The sequence below is a fragment of the Leucoraja erinacea genome, unplaced genomic scaffold (assembly GCF_028641065.1).
Source record: "Leucoraja erinacea ecotype New England unplaced genomic scaffold, Leri_hhj_1 Leri_251S, whole genome shotgun sequence".
Classification (NCBI taxonomy): Eukaryota; Metazoa; Chordata; class Chondrichthyes; order Rajiformes; family Rajidae; genus Leucoraja; species Leucoraja erinaceus.
In genome coordinates, this window is record NW_026576152.1 from 71,524 (window position 1) to 98,257 (window position 26,734).

The 26,734-nt window shown below is 53.3% G+C and overlaps 1 protein-coding gene across 1 annotated transcript in view; it reads left to right on the forward strand.

Annotated features, from left to right (window-relative positions):
• The window catches only part of LOC129716511 (rho guanine nucleotide exchange factor 40-like), a 65,404-nt gene that overhangs the window by 13,704 nt on the left and 24,966 nt on the right, over window positions 1-26,734 (forward strand). The window contains 11 exon segments of the mRNA XM_055666369.1: window positions 3,487-3,684; window positions 6,914-8,134; window positions 8,618-9,914; window positions 11,167-12,258; window positions 13,817-13,913; window positions 14,402-14,495; window positions 15,746-15,832; window positions 18,560-18,725; window positions 20,015-20,113; window positions 21,326-21,470; window positions 26,392-26,530. Coding sequence (XP_055522344.1) covers window positions 3,487-3,684; window positions 6,914-8,134; window positions 8,618-9,914; window positions 11,167-12,258; window positions 13,817-13,913; window positions 14,402-14,495; window positions 15,746-15,832; window positions 18,560-18,725; window positions 20,015-20,113; window positions 21,326-21,470; window positions 26,392-26,530 — 4,635 coding nt within the window.

Below are 26,734 nucleotides of genomic sequence, written 5' to 3' on the forward strand. Positions count from 1 at the left end.
GGAAGCATTAGCAATAAACACCAGACTTGCTACTAATGTTCACACCTCATTATCAAAAATGTTACGTGCAGTTTATCAGCTTGTGTCTGAAACTTATCCAGGTATTGAACATACAGATATAGACTACTACATTTGCTGAGGAGTTGTAAATGGGCATTCAGCAGTGAACAGAGTGGCACAGCTGGTAGAGCTGCTGCCTTACAGCGTTGATCCTGATCTTGGGTGGTTGTCTATGTGGAATTTGCATATTCTCCCTGGGACTGCATTGCTGCTCCCGTTTCCTCCATGTCCCAAAGACGTGCCGGTTTGGAGGTTATTGGCCTCCCTAAATTTTCCCTAATGTGAAGTTATCAATAGTAACTTTGATTCAATGGGCCAATTGGCCTATTTCCCTCCTGTATGTTTAAACAAAAGATCGCCATTTCTGATGGAAGGAAGTTATCAATGAAACAATAAAAGATGGTTGTACCCAGTACACTGACCAGAAGAACTCCTGCAGTGATGCCCTTTGTTGGGCTGATTGGCATCCAATAACCAAAAAGGTCTAACATGAACTGCTAGTGTTTTCCCTTTGTGACGATCAACTTCAGAGCTCCTTGATGTTACCCTCAGTCCATAGCTTCCTTGATATCAAGGGCAATCACTTTCATCTTACATCTGGAAGTAGTTTGTTGGTGCATGTTTGGACCAAGTCAGTGGATGTTGTTTACTCCAGATTTTCAGAAAGCCTTTGATAAGGTGCCATACGTGAGGCTGCTAAGAAAGATGAGAGCCCATGGTCGGATACTAGCATGGATAGCAGGTTCCCCGATGGCAGAAGGCAAAGAGTGGCAATAAAGGGGGCTTTTTCTGGTTGGCTGCCAGTGACACGCGGAGCTTGTATATTAATGATTTGGATGGGGGGAGATTGAAGGCTTTGAGGCCAAGTTTGCGGATGATACGAAAATAGGAGACAGGTGGTGTAGAGAAAGCAGGGACTCCGCAGAAGGAATTGGATAAGTTGAGAGAATTGGCAGATGGAACATAGTGTAGCAATGTGTGGAGTCATGTATTTTAGTAGGAATAAAGGCGTAGACTATTGTAGATTGATGATGTATGTGAACCAATCACACACAAGCCAGCATCACTAACTCCACCCCACTATAACACTTATACTAACACTCGTTTCCAGCACTGCCAGTCTGAGCAGCTAGGATGTACTGACAAACAACCGTCCTTAATGCTGTTACGTTTCAGTGCTGTTTAGAGATGAATTTGAATCATATTCCGTGTCTGGTGCTTATCTACATGGTGTCAGAAGTGGGATGCGAACCCACGCCTCCAATTGGAGACCAGAACGAGGTAGTGCTTTCCGCACCATTCGGAAATGTCTGCCGCCAGCGACGTCCAGGGCAGTGCTGGTGGAAGTTGTTGCAGGAGGGGCTGCTGCTGCTGATGAGGCGCAAGGTTGTTGAAAGTGGGGCAGGAAGCTATGCGGTCCCGGATGTACTTGGCCATTCCCGTCTGGGCACTGTTGTCAGCCCGACTGACGAGCCACGATCATATCTTATGGACTGTGAGGGAGCGGTATACAGGAGAAGTCAACAACACCTGCTTGCTGTGAGGGAGCCCCGACCACCGCCTGCTGGTCCCTATGCTCCGCCGCTCCAGTTCCGGCCGCTTTTTGCAATGTCTCCCACCCACCCCCGCATGCCTTGCACCCCTCAGTCTCCACTAACCACGGGGCCTCACCTACCGCATGTTTCCCCTTTCGGTCACCACAAGCGTCCACCGCGCCATTCTCACCTCCAGGCTCTCAGTCTCATCTTTCTGGTGGGGGGGGGGGGGGGGGGGAGGGAGAGTGTTTGGTCCGCACACGCTCGGGCCTTGTCAGTAGACCACCAGACAGATATGGTGAGTATGTTTAACTCCATGGTATGGGTGCCCTTCCACACATTAATCTTTAGGGGTAAGGATGTAGATTGATGATGCATGTGAACCAATCACACACAAGCCAGCATCACTAACTCCACCCCACTATAACACTTATACTAACACTCGTTTCCGGCACTGCCAGTCTGAGCAGCTAGGATGTACTGACAACCAACCATCCTCAATGCTGTTAAGTTTCAGTGCTGATTAAAGGTGAATTTGAATCATATTCCGTGTCTGGTGCTTGTCTACAACTATTTTCTAAATGGAGTGAGAATCCAGAAATCGGAGGTGCAAAGGGACTTGGGAGTGCTGGTGCAGGATTCCAAAAAAGTTAATTTGCAAGTCGAATCTAGAGTAATGAAGACAAATGCAATTCTAGCATTTATTTCAAGAGAGCTAGAATACAAATCCAGGGATGTAATGATGAGGCTCTGGTCAGGCCGCATTTGGAGTTTTGTGAGCAATTTTGGGCACCATATCTCAGGAAGGATGTGCTGGCTCTGGAGAGGAGGTTTATGATTCCAGGAGTGAGTGGGTTAACATATGATGAGCGTTTGACGGCACTGGGCCTGTACTCGCTGGAGTTTAGAAGAATGAGGGGGGACTTCATTGAAACTAACCGAATAGTGAAAGGCTTGGATAGAGTGGATGTGGAGAGGATGTTTCCGCTAGTGGGAGAGTCTAGGACTAGAGGTCATAGCCTCAGAATTAAAAGACATTCCTTTAAGAAGGGGATGAGGAAGAATGTCTTTAGTTGGAGGGTAGTGAATCTGTGGAATTCTTTGCCACAGAAGGCTGTGGAGGCCAAAAGTCAATGGATATTTTTAAGGCAGAGATAGATAGATTCGTGATGAATACAGGTGTCAGGGGTTATGGGGAGAAGGCAGGAGAATGTGGTTAGGAAAGAGAGATAGATCAGCCACGATTGAATGGCAGAGTAGTCTTGATAGGCCAAATGGCCCAATTCTGTTCTTATCATTTATGACCTTATGACCAAGACTGTGATGACAAATGGCAGCAAATAATTTTGGTCAAATGCACAAACAGCAGAGACGTTTGCAGGTTAATGGCGAATGGCACTTCAATTCCTTGCTGGAAACACCTCCCACTTGCTGATGGGTAATAACTCTGGGATGTGGGAACTTTTTGAAGACTGGAGCATTGAACTGAGGCTGGTGGAACTGGATGTTGTACAGTAACTGCAGCCAGATGGCGCAGAAGGGGTTGGGTCGATTGCTGGGGTGGTAGGATCATGCTCAGGTTCTGCCCAGGCTGATTGCCCGTCCCTCCTCCAAGCTTAAATCTGTGCCCGGGTGCCCCTGGAGAGGGAGTACACTGTGTTCATAGGCACCTTGGCTGCTTTCCAAGATGGCTGGGCACTGCAGGGGCTCGAGTGCATCTTGGATACCAACATTATCATTGCTTTGATACTTCCTTGTTTGTTTTTTTATTTTGGCTTGACGTTTCCTTAGAATAGTGAATAAGCTGTCCTTTGAATTTGCAATAAACTTACCTTTGCAAACAAAAAAAATATTTTTTCCATTTTTACTTTTTTAATCACCTTCTTTGCAGGAGTCTGAAGCTGTAGACAGCTGCATTCAGAGATCACTCTCTGCCCTCTATCCCCCATTTGAAGAAACAGCTGCCACCCTCCTTGCGCAGGTGTTTGATGTACTGGAGAAGATCTACCAACATGATGCTCTGCGCTATATCATCGATTTCTTCATCCCTGCTAAGCACATCCTGCAAACTATCCAGCAACAGGCCTGTGTGAGTATCAATCAAAGATAGACACAAATTGCTGGAGTAAGTCAGCAGGTCAGGCAGCATCTCTGGAGAGAACGAATAGATGACATGGGGGTTGTGAGCATCAGGCAGTTTTAATTGGGGCACAGTAGGGATGGAGCTGAGTACAGTAAAACTCTCATGAACCAGTGGTCAACCTTTTTTTCAAAACTGATGGTTCAACATCAGGCTTGCAAGAAATCGGTTCCCGACTCCCTGATTCTTGTCATTCCCACACTGCCTTCAAACTACGTAGGATTCCGTATCCCATGCTTCACAAAATGCACAGAAAATTTTATTATAATACAACACAACATCCAATAGTTTGGAAAAATTTGCTAGTCCGGTACCATAGACCCAGGCATTCCCGGGTATCTGAGTTTTGTATGGAAACTGAGCAGTCTTCCATTTCCCTCCAGCTCACTGAGGTCACGATCCTTACTTTCCCTCTCTCCCTACCAGAATCGTTGATTCCTGCACTCCATCTTCCCCATCACGGGTCTCAATGATCATTCTCAATTCACAGGGTCACTGGAAAATTAAAATACAAAACAACATTTTTAGAAAGTGAACTAAAACTCTAAGCAGGAAGTACAAGTGCAAAATAAAGTCCAATAGTCCCAAATGACCCAAGCTCGCTGGATTATCAGGTCTTCAAACAGAGCAGAATATCATTACCTTCCGTGGATGTGGAGGCATCACCAGGAGCCTCTACCTTCCCTCAGTCTAAAACTCACCGGGGTCCCCCATCCCCCACCTTTCATTGGAGTTCCCATCCCCCACTCTCATCCATCATCAGGGTCCCTGCCTGCCTTCCCTCCCTCCCCCCTTTTCCTAAACCACCATCAGCAGGGATCCCATTCCCGCCCTCACTTTCACAATCTCATCACTGGGGCCCCTTGGTCCTATGCTATCCCACTTTTGCACCCCCTCCATACACTCCTTACTTACAGCTGCCAATAAATCAGACAACTGTAGAGGCAAGTCATTGTGTGTTTTTAAAGTGGAGATTGACAGATTCTTGATTAGTAAGGGTGTCAAGGGTTATGGGGTGAAGGCAGAATGGGGTTGAGATGGACTGGGCTACTTCCGGGCCCACCCGTCCGGAGCGCCGGGGACACAGTCTGTGCGTCAGGGCTACCGTCCAGAGGTCCGTGGCAAACCGTCTGGGCATCAGGACTGTCATCTGATGTGCCAGGAACACCGGGACCTCCGTCTGGGGTGCCAAGGCCACCATACGGGACTGGGCTGGGGCCAAGGACCATGTGTCCTCTCTCACCGCCTCTCCCTGCCACCGCAGGAAACGTACGACGCTTTGCCCAGGTCTGTGGCGACGGGGCCACCGTCTGAAAGTAAGCATTCAAGTACAGCAGGCAGTGAAGAAAGTGAATGGCATGTAGGCCTTCATAACACGAGGAGTTGAGTATAGGAGCAAAGAGGTCCTTCTGCAGTTGTACAGTGCCCTAGTGAGACCACACCTGGAGTATTGTGTGCAGTTTTGGTCCCCTAATTTGAGGAAGGACATTCTTGCTATTGAGGGAGTGCAGCGTAGGTTCACCAGGTTAATTCCTGGGATGGCGGGAATGTCATATGTTGATAGAATGGAGCGGCTGGGCTTGTAAACTCTGGAATTTAGTAGGATGAGAGGAGATTCAGGGTTTGGACTCGCTTGAGGCAGGAAACATGTTCCCGATGTTGGGGGAGTCCAGAACCAGGGGCCACAGAAAAATAATAAGGGGTAAGCCATTTAGAACGGAGATGAAGAAACGCCTTTTCCACACAGACAGTTGTGAGTCTGTGGAATTCTCTGCCTCAGAGAGGCCGGTTCTCTGGATGCTTTAGAGAGAGAACTAGATAGGGCTCTTAAAGATAGCGGAGTCAGGGGATATGGGGAGAAGGCAGGAAAAGGGTACTGATTGGGGATGATTGGGGTTGATAGAGTTGATGTGGATAAGCTTTTTCCATTGAGAGTAGGGAAGATTCAAACAAGAGGACACGATTTGAGAATTAAGGGACAGAAGTTTAGGGGTAACATGAGGGGAACTTCTTTACTCAGAGTGGTAGCTTTGTGGAATGAGCTTCCAGTGGAAGTGGTGGAGGCAGGTTCGATTTTATCATTTAAAAATAAATTAGATAGGTATATGGACGGGAAAGGAATGGAAGGTTATGGTGAGTGCAGGTAGATGGGACAAGGTGAGAGTAAGTGTTCAGCACGGACTAGAAGGACCGAGATGACCTGTTTCCGTGCTGTAATGGTTATGGTCCGAGTGCAGGTAGATGGGACTAAGTGAGAGTAAGTGTTCGGCACGGACTAGAAGGGCTGAGATGGCCTGTTTCCGTGCTGTAATTGTTATATGGTTATATGTTATATGGTTATATGATCAGCCATGATCAGATTGAATGGCGGTGCTGGCTCGAAGGGCTGACTCCTGCACCTATTGTCTAATGGACCAAGGACAGGAGCCTGAAGACTGCAACAACCAGGTTCAGGAATAGCTACTTCCCCACAGCCATCAGGCTATAGGGTGATTTCACGAAAGGTCACTGGAGCATAGATCCTCACCCACGTGACCCGCAAAATTTAACTGGGGTACAAACGTTACTTCCAGTACGTTATTGATGCTGAAAACGCACACTTTCAAACCTGTTAAAAACCGCGAAAACGGCCCGTTTTTGAGCTGTAAATAACTATGCCAGTCGGGGTGACCGTGAGACACAGTTATCCTGCTTTAGAGTCCAGAAGATAGATAAAAACGAAGGTAAATACAAGAGGGAGCTGAAGGGAAAATAACAACGGAAGTTGTTGGCCGTGCAGATATAAAGATAGAAAATATCGGGAATTATCGCGTTTGCTCACTGCATTTCATCAAAACTAAGGCATTATTGATGTTTTGATAATTTTGCGGTCACGTGGGTGAGGATCTATGCTCCAGTGATTACCTTTCGTGAAATCACCCTATTAAACCTGGCTCGGACAAAACTCTGATTATTAATAACCCATTTTCTGTTATTTGCACTTTATCAGTTTATTTATTCATGTGTGTATATATTTATATCATGGTATATGGACACACGTATCTGTTCTGTAGTAAATGCCTGCTATGTTCTGTGTGCTGAAGCAAGGCAAGAATGTCATTGTCCTATACAGGGACACATGACAATAAACTCACTTGTCTCACCTCCCTCTCTCTGTCTACCCCCCCCCCCAATGCAGGAACCGTATGGCGGCCGCCGCTTCGCCCACGCGGGTTGGCCCCTGTGCCAGCGTGGCCTGGTGGTGGTGCAGCTGGCTGCCCTGGACTGGCGCCAGCTTCGTCCCGGCGACTTCTACCTGCAGCTGGCTCCCCGCCAGGCCGGCCGCGGGGCCCGCCTGCTGCTGAGGTGGCCGGGCCCAGAAGGCCCAGGGTCGGAGCCGGTGCCCGAGGCTTCCTACCCGCACCTCTTCACCGCCGAGTGGCTGGACGGAGTCAACCGGCGCCACAGCGGCAGAGGAGGCGGCGGCGGCGGCCTCGGCCTCGAGTGGTGCCTGGCGGCCGAAGGGGGCCGGCTGAAGAGGCTGCCCTGGAGGCGGGTGGTTTACCCGCTGTTGGAGCCCGAGGACGGGCCCGAAGCCGAACCCGAAACCGGGCCTGGGCCTCGCCCGCCCGCCATCGGGACCAGGAGACGGCCCTCGGGCGACGGAGCGGATGCTGAGCCCCGGACCGGGGCCGAAGCCGGCCTGAAGAGAAGCCTGGGCAACGGGCAGGATTGGAGCGGGGATAACGACGTTCCAGACGGCGAGGCTTCCACTTACTGCTCGGTGACGGCCTGTGGCCTCGACGACAACGACGACGACGACCACCAACTTCAAGATGGCGACGAGGGCGAGTACGTCGAGCTTCTGGAAGCTTCCGCGCACGCGCGGGGCTGCCCTCGCCCTCGCCCGCGCCCGCGCCCGCGCCGCGCCTGCGCGCCGGGGGTCCCGCGCCCGGCACGCGCCTGCGCGCTGCCCGCCTCGCGCACGGCCTCGCTGCCGGCCGCCACCGGGCGCCGTCGGCCTGCGGGCACGCATGCGCGGGCGCGGCGAGGGGCCTGGCAGCACCGCCGTCGGCGTCGGAGGGGCGACAGCGGCGGTGGCGGCGGATGTGGGACCAGACGGAGGAGCCGGACGTCGAACAACAGCCGCGCCGCCGCCGCCGCCGCCGAGCAGGCCACGCCGTTGCCCGGGGCGACGGGCCGAGCTGAGGTGGAGGGCGCAGGTGAGCCGCCCTGTCCGGAAGCCGCGACCCCATTGGATGGCGAGCTCGGTCACGTGGGACCGGGCAGCGGCTCTGCGCTGCCATTGGCCGAGGAGGAGCGCGCCCTGGGCAGGACCGCATGCCGATTGGACGAAGAAGCGTGCCCGTCCGAAATGAGACCGGGTCATCCATTGGCTATAGAAGGCACGTCGGCCATGGCAACTGGGCTGTCATTGGCTGGACGGGAAGGGTCCCCAACCCTATTGGCTGGACGGGAAGGGTCCCCAACCCTATTGGCTGGACGGGAAGGGTCCCCAACCCTATTGGCTGGACGGGAAGGGCCCCCAACCCCATTGGCTGGACGGGAAGGGTCCCCAACCCTATTGGCTGGATGGGAAGGGTCCCCAACCCTATTGGCTGGACGGGAAGGGTCCCCAACCCTATTGGCTGGACGTGAAGGGCCCCCAACCCTATTGGCTGCACATGAAGGGTCCCCTACCCTATTGGTTGGACGGGAAGGGTCCCCAACCTTATTGGCTGGACGGGAAGGATCCCCAACGCCATTGGCTGGACGGGAAGGATCCCCAACGCCATTGGCTGGACGGGAAGGGTCCTTAACCCTATTGGCTGGACGGGAAGGATCCCCAACGCAATTAGCTGTGCATGAACGATCTCCAATGCCATTGACTGCAAATGAACAGTCCCCAGTGCCATTGGCTGGTGACGGCTCGCCGCAAAATGGGGGCCTGCTATTGACACCGGATCCCTGCCCAAAACCCGCGTCTCGCCGACCACTGCCTGATCGGAGCTCGCCAAAACCTACATCCCAGTGGCATTCACGGAAATTTGGCAGTGACCCGTCACTGGACCAAAGGAAAACTGGGATCGAGCCGTCGCCGACGAAAAGGATTTTGCCAAATACGTTGCCTGGGATGTCGCTGCCTCGGGAGAGTGAACGAAAAACCGGGACCAAACATTCCATGGCTGTGATCAAGCTGCCAAAGACGAGGACCAAAACATTTCTGGTTGAAGAAATTGCAGCAACAACTGGGCCTGAACATTCGTCTGGTCAACAAACTTTATTGGAAACAGGGACTCAGCAGTTGTTGGCTGAACAGAGGCCGCCTGCATCTGGCACCAGGCAGTCTTTAGAAGCACAGGTCAAGTCAAGGATGACGACTGACCAATCATTGAGTCAGCAGCCTGCCATGGGAATTAGCACCGCACCCCCATTGGATGAATATATAGGATCTGAATTGACCAATCAGAGTACAACGACATCTGGGATTGGACCGTTATTGGCTGGACAGGATCAGGTAATGAGTAGGACTCATCAGCCATTGGCTGACGAGGCCGCCCCAAGACCTGGGAGAGAACAGCCATTGGCTGAACAAACAGCCTGGACTGGTGATTCATTGGCTGAGCCAGTAGGACCTGGACTAAGGCAGACCAATGCTGAACGAGATCCAGCCAGAACTTGTGCTGATAGGTCACATTCGGCCAATGAACAATCTGCCGTCAGGACACAGCCATTGGTTGCAGCAACGGGATCCAGGATCTCATTGGTGGATTGCCCAGAGGGGGACCGGTTGAACTCATTACCGCAAAGCTCAGGGCTTGAGGTTAACTACTCTGGACCCACGATCACCCAGACGTCAGAATGGTGCCTGTCGCAAGCCCACACGCTAGTCGACCAGACAGAGAGACCCACCTCTCCCCCAGAGGAGGCCCGAGGGGACTGTCGGTGGGATGGGGCAAGGCCCCCAGGGGCAGGGGAGTTACCCACCCCCAATGTGCGTGGTCTTTCGTCGGAGCGGGAGCACCATGGAGGGGAGGAGGCGAGATGGCCGGACGGTGTGACAACAGCTGCACCTCTACACAACCCGAGAGGTGAACAGAGGACATCAGGGGAGGCCAGAGACCGAGAGGGATCGTCAAGCCAAGTTCACCCTGCTGAAGTATCCCAAAGGGAGCACAGCTCAGATTCCACTGAAGAAGGTAAGGGATCACCTCTCTCGATGGACATAAAATGCTGGAGCAACTCAGTGGGTCAGCGTCCCTGGATAGAAGGAATGGGTGACATTTTGGGTCGAGACCCTTCTTCAGATTGAGAGTCAGGGGAGAGGGAGACATAGAGACATGGAATGGTAAGGTGTGAAAACGAGAGATCAAAGGGGACTTTGATCAAGGAAAATGTAGAATGGATCATTGTTAGCTCCGAAATCAGAGTACAGCGACAACTGGGATTGGACGGTTATTGGCCGGACAGGATCAGGTAACGACCAGGACTCAGCAGCCATTGGCTGACGAGGCTTGTACTCTGAACCCCCAAAATGTCCCCCATTCATTCCCTCCAGAGACGCTGCTTCTCCTGCTGCGTTACTCCACCATTTAGTGTCTATCTTCGGTGTAAACCAGTACCTGTAGTTCCCTCCTACACACCTGCTCCTTTGGTATGTAGAGGCAGATGTGAGCTCATGGATTGAGATGTGTAAGATGGAACGGCGAATCGAAAACGTCCCCCATTCCTTCTCTCCAGAGATGCTGCCTGTCCAGCTGAGTTACTCCAGCTTTTTGTGTCTGTCATGGATTGAGATGTTGAGTGGTGGGTGCATGGAACGAGCTGCCGGGGGAGCTAGTTGAGGCAGGGACTAACAATCGGACAGGCACATGGGTAGGGGAGGTTTAGAGGGATAAGGGCCAAACGCCCAAGGTGGGACTAGTGTAGATGGGGCAAGTTGGTCGGCATGGGCAAGTTGGGCCGAAGGGCCTGTTTCCACATGTATGACTCTATGACTAGTGCGGTACGGTGTCACAGCGGTAGAATTACTGCCTTACAACAAATGCAACGCCGGAGGCCAGGGTTCGATCCCGACTACGTGTGCTGTCTGTACGGAGTTTGTACGTTCTCCCCATGACCACGTGGGTTTCTAAGAGATCTTCGGTTTCCTCCCGCACTCCAAAGACGTACAGGTTTGTAGGTAAATTGGCTTGGCAAATGTAAAAATTGTCCCTATTGTGTGTAGGATGGTGTTAATGGATAGTGTTAAATGTGCGGAGATCGCTGGTCAGCGCCGACTCGGTGGGCCGAAGGGCCTGTTTCCCCCCTCTATCTCTAAACTAAACTAGACTATGTCAATGAGGGAAGGGGATTGCACTATTTTTCTCATCTCTGCATTGTTCTACTGCCATTAGCACTGCTCTCTCGCCCTGACTCCCACTCACGGCACCTCTCTCTTCCTTCCTCCAGGTTCCCCCGAGGTTGACGTGCGCAGAGGCCAGGGAGGGGGAAGGGATTCACCTTGCCAACCTTCCAAACAGCAGGAGGAGCTGACGCCTCCAGCCCAGCAACTGCCCGAGGCCCCTCCACCCAGTCCCAGCGAGGCCCGTCTGCCTGGACCCTCCAACCCTCCTCCGCTTGGTCCCACGGGAGCCCCTCCACCACATCCACCCCACCCTCCCACACGCTGTCCGTCAACTGCCCCTCCGCCCTGTCTGAGCGAGACGCTTCTGCCTGATCCCTCTGACCCCCCTCTGCCTGATCCAACTGATGTATCTCCGCCCCATCCACCCCACCCTCCCACGCTCCTGGTGCCCCCGCCCTGTCCAACAGAGACCCTCCTGCCCGGTCCGTCTGACCCCCTTCCCCCTGGTTCAACAGACGCCCCTCTGCCCAGTCCGTCCCAGTCCCCCCCGCCCGGTCCAACAGAAACCCCTCTGCCTGTGGTCCGTCTGCCCATTCTGTCCGACACCCCTTCACCTGGTCCGTCTGACACCGCTTCGCCCGGTCTGGTCGATGTCCCTCCTCCCCATCCACCCACCACCCCCTCGCCCTGTCCGTCCGATGTCCCCACTGAGGACCCCTCCCCAGGTCTGTCTCTGGTCCCCCTGCCACAACTTCCTGACGCTCCCATATGCCCACCAACCCAGGTCCCCTCACCTCCACACTCCGAGGCAAACTCACCATCTACTCAGGCTCCCTCACCTCGACCCTCCGAGGCCCCATTGCCTCAACCGTCTGACATTCCCTCACCTCGACCCTCCGAGGCCCCGTCGCCTCAACTCTCTGACATTCCCTCCCCTCGACTGCCCGACACTCCTTCACACCAAGTGGCCAACATTCCCTCATCCCAACTGCCTGAAGCCGCCTCACCCGAACCTCCCCACCGGCCATCAGATGCCTCGTCGAACCATCCAACCAGCCCTGGGAGAGGGGATATCGATGCTGCAACACAGGGCCATCCCCGTCTCCTCGATCCAGCGCTCCCCAGTCACGCCTGCACCACAACTCTGCTGGAGGTCGATTTGGATGTGCTGCAGTCGGAGGTCCTCTCCCTCCCAGGTGAGTCGAGGGTGGAACAGAGAATAGGTCGAGACCCGGGCCGCATGGTGGCACAGCGGTGGAGCTGCTGCCTCACAGCCCTAGAGACCTGGGTTCCATCCTGACTACCGGTGTCGGAGTCCACATAGACTGTACGGAGTTTGTACGTTCTCCCCCTGAGCGCGTGGGTTTTCTCCGACTGTACAAGAGCTGGCTGCTCTTGAAAAGGAGGCGCAGTCCTCTTTCTTACAGTTTGGCTTTCTTCCCAACCAATTGTTCAAGTGCTTTTGATTGCAACATGCGCCTTCATTTAGTTCAACAAAGGAACTGACAAGTTACTAAAGTGCTCCGGTTTCCTCCCACACTCCAAAATGGTCAGGTTTGCTGGTTAATTGGCTTCAGTAAAATTGTAAATTGTCCCTGGTGTGTAGGATAGGGTTAATGTACGGGGTGATCGCTGGTCAGCTCGCTCGCACTCAGGCGGGGGGGGGGGGGCTGTTTCAACTGAATCTCTAAAGTCTAAAGGAAAGTAAGCTTGGAGGAGATTAGAGAATTCAATGTCTATTCCTGCTAACAGGTGGGAAGAAACAGCCTCTGCATTTTCACATTTCTGTGCCTCTTGCCTGATGGGAGACGAGAGAAGAAGGAGTGACCGGGGGTGTGACTGGACCTTGATGATGCTGGTGGTCTTGCCGAGGCAGTGTGAAGTGTAGATGGAGTCGATGGAAGGGAGTTTAGTTTGTGAGATGGTCTGGGCTGCGTCCACAATTCACTTCCATTTCTTACAGTCTTCAACGGAGCTGTTCCCAAACCGTGCTGCAATGTGTCCCAATAAAATGCTTTCCACGGCGCATCTGTAGAAGTTGGTGGGAGTTGCCGAACTTCATAAGCCCTCCATGGAAGTAGGGTGCCCCGAGATCAGGGCTGAAGTACAACTGGAATATGAGGAGCAAGTAACTTGTAATACAGTGTAATGTGAGCAGTACAGGCCCACCCGGTACAGGGCCCACCCAGTGCAGTACAGGCCCACCCAGTGCAGTACAGGCCCTCACAGTGCAGTACACAGTGCAGTACAGACCCACCCAGTGCAGTACAGGCCCACCCAGTGCAGTACAGGCCCACCCAGTGCAGTACAGGCCCTCACAGTGCAGTACAGACCCCCCCAGTGCAGTACAGGCCCACCCAGTGCAGTACAGGCCCACCCAGTGCAGTACCCCTGCATACAGCCCACCCAGTCAGTACGTGCAGTACAGGCCCTCACAGTGCAGTACAGGCCCACCAGTGCAGTACCCCTACAGACCAGTGCCCAGTGCAGTGCAGGCCCTCCACAGTGCAGTACAGGCCCACCCAGGGCAGTACCCCTCACAGTGCACTGTAGGATCAATGAAGGCAGTGCGTGCGTTGCCCGTCTAGTGTGGTTCCCCTCCAGTGCAGACTGCCGCGTGATGGCCGTTGGGGCCCCCTCATACAGTATGTCTCTGCTCCAGTACCATTTCCCTCCAGGCAGTACGTGCAGGCGGTTCCATCCAGCAGTGGCCGAGGCCGTTGGCCTCATTGTCGTCTGTATCCTCATCCACAGGAGCAGGAAGTGGCCGAGCCCCATCCTCATGCCACAAGCCCACCTGCAGCAGCACACAGCTGGCCAGGATCCTGATGTACCTCCACGCCATCTCCAGGTGAGGACACTAGGACCACGGCCCACTGGCATATCCGTCTCTCCCCCCTCAGTCATTTCCCCCTCAGTCATTTCCCCCCTCTGTCATTTCCCCTCTCTCTCTCTCTGTCTCTCTCTCTCTCTCTCCCCCCCCCTCTGTCTCTCTTCTCTGTCTGCCTCATGTTTTGTCGCTTGCTTCCTCTTTCTCTGCGTCTCTATCTCTCTTTGTCTCTCTACCTCTGCCTCAGTTTCTCTCCCCTCAACGATGTCTATCTGCCTCTCTCTTTCTCATTCTAATGCCCATTCTGTCCTTCTCTCTCCCTCCACGCCTCCCTTTTACAGTTACATTTTTGTTTCTCTGCTTCCCAAGTCCCTTTCCCATCCTCCCCCTTCCCCCACGCACAATCTTCACTCCTCGTCTTTCCCTCTGTGGCCTTTAACCTCTCCCCCTCGCGCTCCAGGGGCGAGCTCCCACCCCCGTGTAACTCCGTTCCCCTTCTGCCCCTGCAGGAAGGATCTGCAGGAGCGAGGCCTCCGAGTGTTGATGGAGTCCCACCATCACTGGCCAGCTGCGGTGATTTGGAAAGCCTTCGACATCTTCCAGGTGAGACACTTCTCCCCGGCACAAGGCGGCAGAGTTGGAACATCGTGGCCTTCTTTGTCTTGCATGTTCGATTCTTGCCATCTTTGTTTGACAATAGACAATAGGTGTAGGAGTAGGCCATTCGGCCCTTCGAGCCAGCACCGCCATTCAATGTGATCATGGCTGATCATCCACAATCAGTACCCCGTTCCTGCCTTCTCCCCATATCCCCTAACTCTGCTATTTTTAAGAGCCCTATCTAGCTCTCTCTTGAAAGCATTCAGAGAACCGGCCTCCACCGCCCTCTGAGGCAGAGAATTCCACAGACTCACAACTCTGTTTTTATCCACGAGTAGTTGCTCTACTCAACAGCCAAAAATTTGTAGCCTCCCTTTGATCTGGTATTTTGTTGGTTCACATACTTGATCAATGGTGTTTTATCATTAATGTTTTATTATTATTAATGTTTAGTGTTTTCTGAGACATTCGTAACTGTCACTGTATGTCATGTTGTTACGTGGGTGGAGCACCAAGGCAAATTCCTTGTATGTGAATACTTGGCCAATAAACTTACTTACTTTGTGTGAAAAGGTTTTTCCTCATCTCCGTTCTAAATGGCTTACCACTTATTCTGAAAATGTGGCCCCTGGTTCTGGACTCCTCCAACATTGGGAACATGTTTCCTGCCTCTAGTGTCCAAACCCGTAATAATCTTATATGTTTCAATAAGATCCCCTCTCATCCTTTTAAATTCCATAGTATACAAGCCGGAGTATACAAGTTTGGTTGTCATAGAGTCACGCAGCACAGAAACAGGCCCTTCAGCCCACCATGTCCATGCCAACCGTTAAGTCCCACCTGCACTGATCCCATTTACCAGCACTTGGTCCACAGTCTTCTAAACCTCCAAGATTCAAGGACATTCAATTAAATGTGAGGACCTCTCGCTCTTCCTCTCCCTCCCAAGTTCTCCCTAGTTGAGGTAGGGTACTATCGCAACTATCTCCATTTAAAATATATTTGAACAGGTAAACGGATAGGACAGGTTTAGAGGGACATGGGCCAAACGTGGGCAGGAGAGTCTAGAGTAGATGGGACATGTTGGTTGGCATGGGCAAGTTGTTTCTGCACCCTGTGAATCTCTGGGAATGCCCCCCCCCCCGACTAGAGGAGGTGAATCTCTGTGATTGTTTCTGCGCTAGTTGGGGCATTAGCTGGGCAGACTGGCAGCTTTTTAATCTGACATTCCTCTCTTTGATCCGTTTTCCCAGGGAACCGTCCCCGGAGGAATCCACTCCATTCTGGTGCTGACGGGCAAGGAGTCTCCGATTGTCAAGGAGGGGCCGCCGGGCTCTCAGGTACGTAGGGACCCCCGCACACTGGTCACTGCGCCAATGCTGATCGCCCACTCTCGCTGCGTCCCCACAAATGTTTCATTTAGCTTAAGGACACAAAATGCTGGAGTAACTCAGCAGGTCAGGCAGCATCACTGGAGAAAAGGAATATGTGATGTTTCGTGTTGAGCCCCTTCTTCTGATCATCCACAGTCAGTAACCCGTGCCTGCCTTCTCCCCATATCCTTTGAATCCACCAGCCCCTAGAGCTCTATTAAACTCTCTTTTAAATGCACCCAGTGATTTGGCTTCCACTGCCGTCTGTGGCAGGGAATTCCACAAATTCACAACTCTCTGGGTGAAAACGTTTTTTCTCATCTCATTTTCATCTCCCCTTTATTTTTGGACTGTGCTCCCTGGTTCTGGACTCCCCCAACATTGGGAAAATTTTTCCTGCATCTAGCCTGTCCAGTCCTTTTATAATTTTATACATTCCTATAAGATCCGCCCCCTCATCCTTCTAAACTCCAATACAAGCTCACTCTCTCCAATCTTTCCTCATATGACAGTCCCGCCATCCCGGGAATTAACCTGGTGAACCTACGCTGTGCTCCCTCAATAGCAAGGATGTCCTTCCTCAAAGTAGGAGATCAAAACTGCACACAATACTCCAGGTGTGGTCTCATAGAAACATAGAAATAGGTGCAGGAGGAGGCCATTTGGCCCTTCGAGCCAGCACCGCCATTCATTGTGATCATGTCTCACCAGGGCAAGTACAACTGCAGAAGGACCTCTTTGCTCCGATACTCAAATCCTCTCGCTATGAAAAGCATCTCAGATACAGTACAATTGTGTAGCAGTTGAAGACAATATACAGAGTGCCATTTTCAAGTCCTAATTGTTGTAAGTGCAGGGATCTTGATCTGACTGTGAAGGCCCGTTGTCCTTGCGGAGTTGCAGGGTCGGTCTGGCAAACTGTGGCCATTGGTGCCCTCCGTCCCCGCTTCCCCCGCCGTGGGCAGCGTCCGGTCCACGAACTCGGCCTCTTGGAGCGGAGCCCGGTCCAGCCGAGCCCCAGGCTGTTGCAGGGCCTCCAGCGGCCCACTTCACCGTCAATGCACGGCACTGCCTCCCCGCACTGCCTCCCTGCACTGCCTCCCTGCACTGCCTCCCTGCAGCCGGTCCGCTTTCAGTTCAGTTAAGTTTATCGTCCCATTTAGTTAGAGTGAAAAGCTTTTGTTGCGTGCTTACCAGTCAGCAGAAAGACAATATCTGATTCCAATCGAGTATTTACAGTGTTGAGATACATGATCAGGAAATAACATTTATAGACAATAGACAATAGGCGCAGGAGGAGGCTATTCGGCCCTTCGAACCAGCACCGCCATTCAATGTGATCATGGCTGATCATCCGCAATCAGTACCCCGTTCCTGCCTTCTCCCCCATATCCCCTGACTACGCTATCTTTAAGAGCCCTATCTAGCTCTCTCTTGAAAGCATCCAGAGAACCGGCCTCCACCGCCCTCCGAGGCAGAGAATTCCACGGGATCACCACTCGCTGTGAGAAAAAGTGTTTCCATTCTAATAAAAGCGTCTCCGTTCTAATAGTGCAAGGTCTCCGTCTTCCTGGTCTCCGTTTAGTGCAAGGTTAAGCCAGCAAAGTCCGATCAAGGACAGTCTGAGGGTCACCAAAGAGGTTCCACGCGTTGACACTACCGCACACACACTAGGGACAAGTTTATATTTACAGCAAGCCGATTAACTTACAAACCTGCACGTCTTTGGAGTGTGGGAGGAAACTGAAGATCTTAGAGAAAACCCACGCAGGTCAGGGGCGGAATGTACAAACTCCGTCCAGACAGCACCCGTAGTCAGGATGGAATCTGTGTCTCTGGCGCAGTGAGGCAGCAGCTCTACCCGCTGCACCACCGTGCCCCCCCCCTCCCCAACGCCGGGTTTCTTCCCTCCCGGACCTGCATTAAACTTTACCTCCGATCATGGACAATCTGTATCAATGGATCCCCTGAAACGGAAGGGAAAAGGGATTTCTCTTTATCTCCTTCCTGCGCACTGACCATCTGATTCTGTGACCTCCCTCCTCCCTGTTCCCGTACCCCTACTTATCTGTTCCTGTACCCCCGCCTCTCTGTTCCTGTACCCCTCCCCCCCACCTCTGTGTTCCTGTACCCCCACCTCTGTGTTCCTGTACCCCCACCTCTGTGTCCCTGGACCCCCACCTCTGTGTCCCTGGACCCCCACCTCTCTGTTCCTGTACCCCCACCTCTCTGTTCCTGTACCCCACCTCTGTGTTCCTGTACCCCCTCCTCTCTGTTCCTGTACCCCCACCTCTGTGTTCCTGTACCCCCACCTCTCTGTTCCTGTACCCCCACCTCTGTGTTTCTGTACCCCACCTCTCTGTTCCTGTACCCCCCCCTCTGTGTTCCTGTACCCCCACCTCTCTGTTCCTGGTACCCCCACCTCTGTGTTCCTGTACTCCCACCTCTCTGTTCCTGTACCCCCCACCTCTGTGTTCCTGTACCCCCACCTCTCTGTTCCTGTACCCCCCACCTCTGTGTTCCTGTACCCCCACCTCAGTTCCTGTACCCCCACCTCTCTGTTCCTGTACCCCACCTCTCTGTTCCTGTACACCCACCCCCCTGTCCCTGGACCCCCCCCCCCACCCCTCCCGGCGTCTCCCCAGGGCAAGGCCGTAACCGTGTCAACCTCTAACCTCCCCACGACCCCCGCAGGTGAAGGTGGTGTCATCGGTCCTGGCTCTGCACTGGGTACGTGGACCCCGCGCAGCTGACCGAACCCTTCGGGGAAGCTTCCGGTACAACCCACCAGAAGTGGGGGGCGATTTCGCCAGGTGGGCATTTTGCCCGCTCCCTGGGTGGAGGGAGGTGGGGAGTGGGGGTGGGGGGGGGTGGGGGGGTGGGTGGATGGAGGTGGGGGGAAGGGGGAGGAGGGAGTTCTGGGGAGTGGTCAGTTCAGTTTATTGTCACGTGTACTGAGCTACAGTGAACAGCTTGTGTTGCGTGCTAACCAGTCAGCAGAAAGACAATGCGCGATTACAGTCGAGCCATTCAAAGTGTATAGATACCTGATAAGCCAATAACGTTCAGTGCAAGGCAGACAAAAATGCTGGAGAAACTCAGCGGGTGAGGCAGCATCTATGGGGCAAAGAAATAGGCGACGTTTTGGGTCGAGACCCTTCTTCAGGCTGATGTCTTGGGGGGGGGGGCGGGAAGAAGAAAGGAAGAGGCGGTGACAGTGGGCTGTGTGAGAGCTGGGGAGGAGGGAGAGAAAGCAGGGACTACCTGAAATTGGAGGTCAATGTTCATACCGCTGGGGTGTAAACTGCCCAAGCGAAATATGAGGTGCTGCTCCTCCAATTTGCAGTGGGACTCACTCTGGCCATGGAGGAGGCCCAGGACAGAAAGGTCGGAATGGGAGGGGGAGTTGAAGTGCCGAGCCACCGGGAGATCAGGTTGCTTAATGCGAACAGAGCGGAGGATTTAGGTGAAGCGATCGCCAAGCCTACGCTTGGTCTCACCGATGTAGAGCAGTTGACACCTAGAGCAGCGGATGAGGTTGGAGGAGGTGCAGGTGAACCTCTGCCTCACCTTGGGTCCTTGGATGGAGTCGAGGGGGGACTTTTAGTGCAAGGTAAAGTCCGATCAAAGATAGTCCGAGGGTCCCCGATGAGGTAGGTAGTAGTTGAGTGCGGTGGATAGGAATGGCCAGAGGTTGGGGGAACCTCCCCCGTGGACATGCCCCCCCCTGGGTTAGATGCCAGGCATGGATCGCCCTGGGACGGGAGGCTGTTGGAGGGTGGCGGCTTCCCATGGGCAGAGGGAGCAGGGGCGAGCGGAGGGGGGGGGGGGGGGTGGGGGCAGGATTGGAGAGGGTGGCAGCAGGGTGGGGCTGATTGCAAGCGGTGGGGGTGCAGGGTGCAGATGGAGGGGGGGGGGGGAGTGTGGTTGGACATGTGGGTTGAGATAGACCATGGTGGGTGGGGGTGGATAACGAGAGACGGGTGAGGAGGGAGAGGGTGGGGCTGGTGAAAGGTGTGGGAGAGGTGTAGGGATGAAGGGCCTGGGATTGGGAGGGGAGGCGAGGGAATGGGATTGGGATCGGGGGAGGGAAGGTCTCGTGCCCCAGAGCCCAGCCTGGCACTAACGGTGCCTTCACTCCTCCCGCAGAGTCTGGAGGCCTTGTCCGGAGCCTGCAGAACCTCCATCCTGTTCCTGCGCAGCACCAGGCACCAGCTGGAGGCAAAGAGGCTTCCCCACACGCTGGAGGTAACGCCAGGGGGTCACACCCTCACCGGGACCCCGCCCGCCCCACACGCACTCCGAACGGGGTCACCTGCTCCAGTACACAGTCTGACCCCTCCCCCCCGCATCTCCCCTCCCCTCCCACGTCCCACACCGGGAACGGGGTTCCCTCCCCAACACACGACCCTGATCCCTGCATCGGTTACACTCACCCCCGGCCCGGCCGACACACTAGGGACAGTGTCCCCCTCTCCAATACACGGCCCACTCCCCTCCCCAATACTGAAACCCCCCCCCCCCCCCCCCCCCCCCCATCACACACACATTCAAACGCCCCCACCCAAAACTGGACCTCCCCCCTCAACACACTCTCAGACCCCCTCCCCAATACTGCCCCCCTCCCGTCCACACTCTCACAGACCCCCCCCCTCCCCCTGCCCCCCTCCCGTCACACACTCTCAGACCCCCTCCCCAATACTGGAACCCCCCTCTCCTCATCACACACTGTCAGACCCCCCCACCCCCCAATACTGGATCCCCCACCCCCCCCCCCCCCCACCCCGTCGACACCTCAGACCCCCTCCCCAATACTAGACCCCCCCCCCCACTTCCCACACTGTCAGACCCCCCCCCCAATACAGGACCCCCCCCCCCCCCCCCGTCACACAGTCTCAGACCCCCTTCCCCAATACTGGACCCCCCCCCCCCTCATCACACACTGTCAGACCCCCCCCCCCTATACTGGTCCCCCCCCCCCCCCACACTATCAGACCCCCCCCCCATACAGGATCCCCCGTCACACACTCTCAGACCCCCCCCGAATACTGGATCCCCAACCCCCCCCCCCCCCCACTTCCCACACTGTCAGACCCCCCCCCCAATACTGGACCCCCCCCCCCCCCCCATCACACACACTCTCAGACCCCCCTTCCCATACTGGACCCCCCCCCACTCCACACACTCTCAGACCCCCTCCCCAATACTGGATCCCCCCGCCCCCCGTCACAAACGGTAAGACTCTCTCCCCAATACACAGCCTGATCTCTTTCTCCCGACCCCACACATCCCCCGTCACACAGTCTCAGTCCCCTCTCCAATACCAGACACACAGCTTGTTCCCTTACCCGATCCCACATGCTCCTCTCTCACACAGTCTGACCCCTCCCCAACACGGCGGGGGGGGGGGCTGCGTATTCACCTGTGACTGTGCGTTGTTCCACCTGCTATTTATTACAGGAGGTTGCCGTACTCATCGAGGAGGATCAGACGTCAATGAGACAGGTCCTGCAGGACACTCGGTTAACGGGGGGCTGCAGCAGGAAGGGTCCGCCATCCTGGGCAAGCTCAAGAGGGAGATGGCTACCAACTCAGAGGACTACAGGTAACTCCCCCTCTCCTGGGGTTTATCCTCCCATGCGAGGGCTGGTGTAGCACCTGCTGCCGGAGGAGGATATCAGTGCCATTGTGAGGCACGTGTTCAGCCATAACTAATGTCTCCAGTTATAGTGGGACAGAGTGATACAGTGTGGAAACTGACCCATCAGTCCAACTTACCCACACCGGCTAACATGCCCCGTCTACACTAGTCCCACTTGGTCCATATCCCTCCAAACATGTCCTATCCATGTACCTGTCCAAATGTTTCTTAAATATTGGGATAGTCCCAGCCTCAACTACCTCCTCTGGCAGCTCGTTCCATTCACCCACCACCCTTTGTGTAAAAAAGTTACCCCTCAGATTCCTATCAAATCTTTTCCCCTTCACCTTAAACCTGTGTCCTCTGGTCCTCGATTCCCCTACTCTGGGCAAAAGACTCTGTGCGTCTACCCGATCCATTCCTCTCATGATTTTGTACACCTCTATAAGATCACCCCTCATCCCCTTGCGCTGCCAGGAATAGAGTCCCAGCCCTGCTCATCCGCTCCCTACAGCTCAGACCCCCGAGTTCACACCAACACGCGACAGATCTTGGATGGACTGACAAAATGGTTGCCTCAGCGGGGCCCACACACTGGCCACCCCAACATAAAACATTTGCCTCGGTGCCGTCAGCAAAACCCTGTGAAAAGAAAAACATGAGAAGCAATTGCCCAATGGCGAGACTGCTTCTCACAAGTTCACAATTTATAGGAGTAGAATGAGGCCATTCGGCCCATCGAGTCTACTCCACCATTCACTCATGTCTGATCTTTGCCTCCTAATCCAATTTTCTTGCCCATTACCCATAACCAATGACATCCATTCTAATCAAGAATTTGTCTACCTCTGCCTTAAAAATATCCACTGGCCTGGCCTCCACCGCCCTCTGTGGCAATGAGTTCCACAGATTAACTACCCTCTGACTAAAGAAGTTTTTCCTCAACTCCTTTTTAAAAGAGCGCCCTTTAATTCTGAGGCTGTGCCCTCTGGTCCTAGACTCTCCCACCAGTGGAAACATCCTCTCCACATCCATTCTATCTATGCCTTTCATTATTCTGTAAGTTTCAATGAGGTCCCCCCCCCTCAACCTTCTAAACTCCAGGAGTACAGGCCCAGTGCTGACAAACGCTCATCATGTGTTAACCCACTCATTCCTGGAATCTTTCTTGTAAACCTCCCCTGGACCCTCTCCAGAGCCGGCACATCCACTCTCAGATATGGGGCCTGTACTCCAAATGCTTAGCGTGTCAGGCAGCATCTCTGGAGAAAGGGAATAGGTGACGTTTTGGGTCGAGACCCTCCTTCCGACATTATTCTAGTTTATTGTCACGTGTACCCAAGGTACAGTGAAAAGTTGTTTAGTCGACACGAAGTACATTCCAAAGATGTGCATGTTTGTAGGTTAATTGGCTTTGGTAAGCTGTAAAATAAATTGTCCGCAGCGTGTAGCCTAGCGATCCAGGTGCTCCAGTTTCCTCCCACAGTACAAAGACGTACAAGCTTGCAGGTTAATTGCCTTCAGTAAAGATTGTAAATTGTCCCTATTGTGTGGGAAAGTGCTAGTGTCCAGGGATCGCTGATCGCTGGCTCCATCGTTACGACACTGTTACGCCCCAACGTATAGACTGCATCTGCACTTCACGCTGCCTCGGCAAGGCCAACAGCATAACCAAGGACCAGTCTCACCCCGGTCACTCCCTCTTCTCCCCTCTCCCATCAGGCAAGAGGTACAAAGTGTGACAACGCACAGCTCCAGATTCAGGGACAGTTTCTTTCCAGCTGTGATCAGGCAAACTCTAAACCAAACTGAACCATCCTATCAACAACTGGAGAGCTGTCCTGAACTACCATTGACCTCATTGACGACCTTCGGACTATCATTAATCGGACTTTATTATGCGTTAGAGACCGGTCCTGAGCTACCATCTACCTCATTGGAGACCCTTGGACTATCTTTAATCGGACTTTACTGGACTATATCTTGCACTAAACGTTATTCCCTTTTTCCTGTATCTGTACACAGTGGACGGCTCAATTGTAATCATGTGCAGTCTTTCCCTCTGACTGGTTAGCATGCAACAGAAGCTTTTCACCGTACCTCGGTACACGTGACAATAAACTCAACTAAACTCTATCCAGCACTTTCACTAGTTGGTAAGTTTCAATGAGGTCCCCCTCCCTCATCCTTCTAAACTCCAGCGAGTACAGGCCCAGTGCCGACAAACACTCATCGTATCTCTGAGGGGGAAAAGATTTAATAGGAACACGAGGGGCAAGGTTGTGGGTGTATGGAGCGAGCTGCCCGAGGAGTTAGCTGAGGCAGGGACTATCGCAACAAAAAGCTTTTTACTGTCTCTTGGCAATAAACTAAAACTGGAGACTGTTTCTCCTCTCTCTCCCTCTCTCTCTCTCTCTCTCTCTCTCTCTCTCTCTCTCTCTCTCTCTCTCTCTCTCTCTCTCTCTCTCTCCCTCTCTCTCTCTCTCTCTCTCTCTCTCTCTCTCTCTCTCTCTCTCTCTCTCTCTCTCTCTCTCTCTCTCTCTCTCTCTCTCTCTCTCTCTCTCTCTCTCTCTCTCTCTCTCTCTCTCTCTCTCTCTCTCTCTCTCTCTCTCTCTCTCTCTCTCTCTCTCTCTGTCTCTCTCTCTCTCTCTCTCTCTCTCTCTCTCTCTCTCTCTCTCTCTCTCTCTCTCTCTCTCTCCCTCTCTCTCTGTCTCTCCCTCTCTCTTTTCTCTCTCTCTGTGTCAATCTCCCTCTCCCTCTCTCCACACGTTGTCCTGCCTGTACGAGACCTCGCGCTCCTCTCACAATGCTGCCGATTATTCCGCCCACCTCTCCCTCCCTCTCTGTCCTGGCGGGCTTTCAGCTGGGCAGCGTCGGGGTCCCACCTCCTCCCCGCTCGCTGCCTTTGAAGCCGTGCCGTTGGACAGCGGCGTTCCGGTCCCATGCCACCCGTGTGATCCGTAGGGGCGGGGGGGTGGGGTCAGGTCCCGGCCCCAGGCAGCTGGCAGCAGCCACACATTCTTTCTGCTGTTGTTTTCGAGCAGCCTTGCTCCATTAACCCTTTATCAGACCGGTCGATCAGCGATTAAAGATGCGGGCACAAAACGCTGGAGCAGCCCGACCTCGCTGAGTTACTTCACCACTTTGTGTCACCCAGTCATGAAGTGATACAGTGTGGAAACAGGTCCCCTCGGCCCAACCCGACCACACCGGCCAACAATGTGTTTAACAAGGAACTGCAGATGCTGGACAATCGAAGGTAGACACAAGTGCCGGAGAAACCCAGCGGGTGCAGCAGCATCTATGGAGCGAGGGAAATAGGCAACGTTTCAGGTCGAAACCCTTCTTCAGACTGATGCAGGGCTTGTGGCAGGGAATTCCACAAATTCACCACTCTCTGGGTGAAAACGTTTTTTCTCACATCAGTCTTAAATGGCCTCCCCTTTATTCTAAGACTATGTGGCCCCTGTTTTCTGGACGTAATGAATGAATGATTGAATGAATGCATGAATGAATGAATGAATGGATGAATGAACAATGAATGAATGAATGAAAACTTTATTGTCATTCAGATATACACCTAGACACAGTGCACCTTGAACGAAATTTCGTTGCATTTGACTCTCCAAAATCAGGTAATAGTAAAAAGTGCTAGGTGCGTTCATAAAAAATGCCTCATGTGCATGGTTCTGTAAAATAAATATATATAAAAGTTTTTTAAAAGTGTCGATATTTAAAAAGTTCTAGCCTCGGTTTTGTTGATTGTTCAGTAATCTTATGGCCTGGGGGATGAAGCTGTTGCAGAACCTGGTTGTCCCGCTCTTCATGCTGCGGTACCTCCTCCCAGAGTTAGATAACGTCCCAACTCCCAAGATAACGTCCAGTAAAGTCCGACTAAAGATGTGTGAGTGAGAGCGAGAGAGAGAGATTGTGTATGTGTGAGACTGTGTGTGAGTGTGTGTATGTGAGAGAGAGGTTGTGTCTGTTTGTTTGTGTGTGAGTGTGTGTCTGTTTGTGCACATACATATGTATGTACTTTGCACATTCTCCCTGCAACCCTGCAGGTTTTCCCCCTGTTTCCTCCCACATCCCAAAGGTGTGTAGGCCGGTCAGTTAATCAGCCGCTGGGAATTATCCCCTCCCCCCCTCATCCTGGTGCATGTGACACGGGCAGAACCAGTCGATGGGAATGTCAAGTCAAGAGAGTTTTATTGTCATGTATCCCAGATAGGACAATGAAATTCTTCCTTGCACAATAGAGTATTGTTAGCATAAATACAGAGCAGTTCAGTGTGTCTATAATAGCATAGACCATATATACACACACATAAATAAACAGATAAAGTGCAATAGGCTGTTATAGTTCAGAGTTAATTTGATGGCGAGTTTAATAGGCTGATGGCTGTGAGGAAGAATCTGTTCCTGAACCTGGATGTTGCAGATTTCAGGATCCTGTACCTTCTACCTGATGGCAGCGGAGAGATGAGTGTGTGGCCAGGACGGTGTGGGTCCTTGATAAAGTTGGCAGCCTTTTTGAGGCAACGACTGCGATAGATCCCTTCGATGGTGGGGAGGTCAGAGCCAATGATGGACTGGGCAGTGGTTACAACTTTCTGCAGTCTTTATGAGAAAGGATAAGCTGTAGCGCACAGGGAAATAAGGAAGGATGGGGGGAGGGAGTGTGACTCCCTGCGAGCTGGCGTGGAGCCGATGGGCCGAACGGTCTCTTCCTCTGACTGGATAGGGCAGGTTTAAAGGGACATGGGCCAAACGCAGGCAGGTGGGACTAGTGGAGATGGGACATGTTGGGCGGCGTGGGCAAGTTGGGCCTGTTTCCGCGCTGTGGGACTCTACGACTGATATCCGTGTTCTGGATTATTGCCAGGGATGCCATGAAGACAACCTGTGCCCTCTACGACCAGGTGGACGAGGAGGTCCATCGCTTGGTCCAGGTGTCCAACCAGCGCCTGAAGGATCTGGAGAGCCTGGCGCAGTTCTGGTGGTTTGAAGACCAGTTTCGAGAGGTAGGGGCCAGGGCAGGAACGCGGGCTGTTAAACCTCGACCGGTCGGTGAACCGTTCTCAACGATGCTGGAGGTTCCAGGCCATTCTCCCTGGACAGAGATACCAACGGGGGCAAACTTGGGCCGTATACTAGAGATAGGATGTAGATACATTTGTAAAGGCAAGGCTTTAATCGGGATAGAGAACAAAGAGGGCTATTGGGGG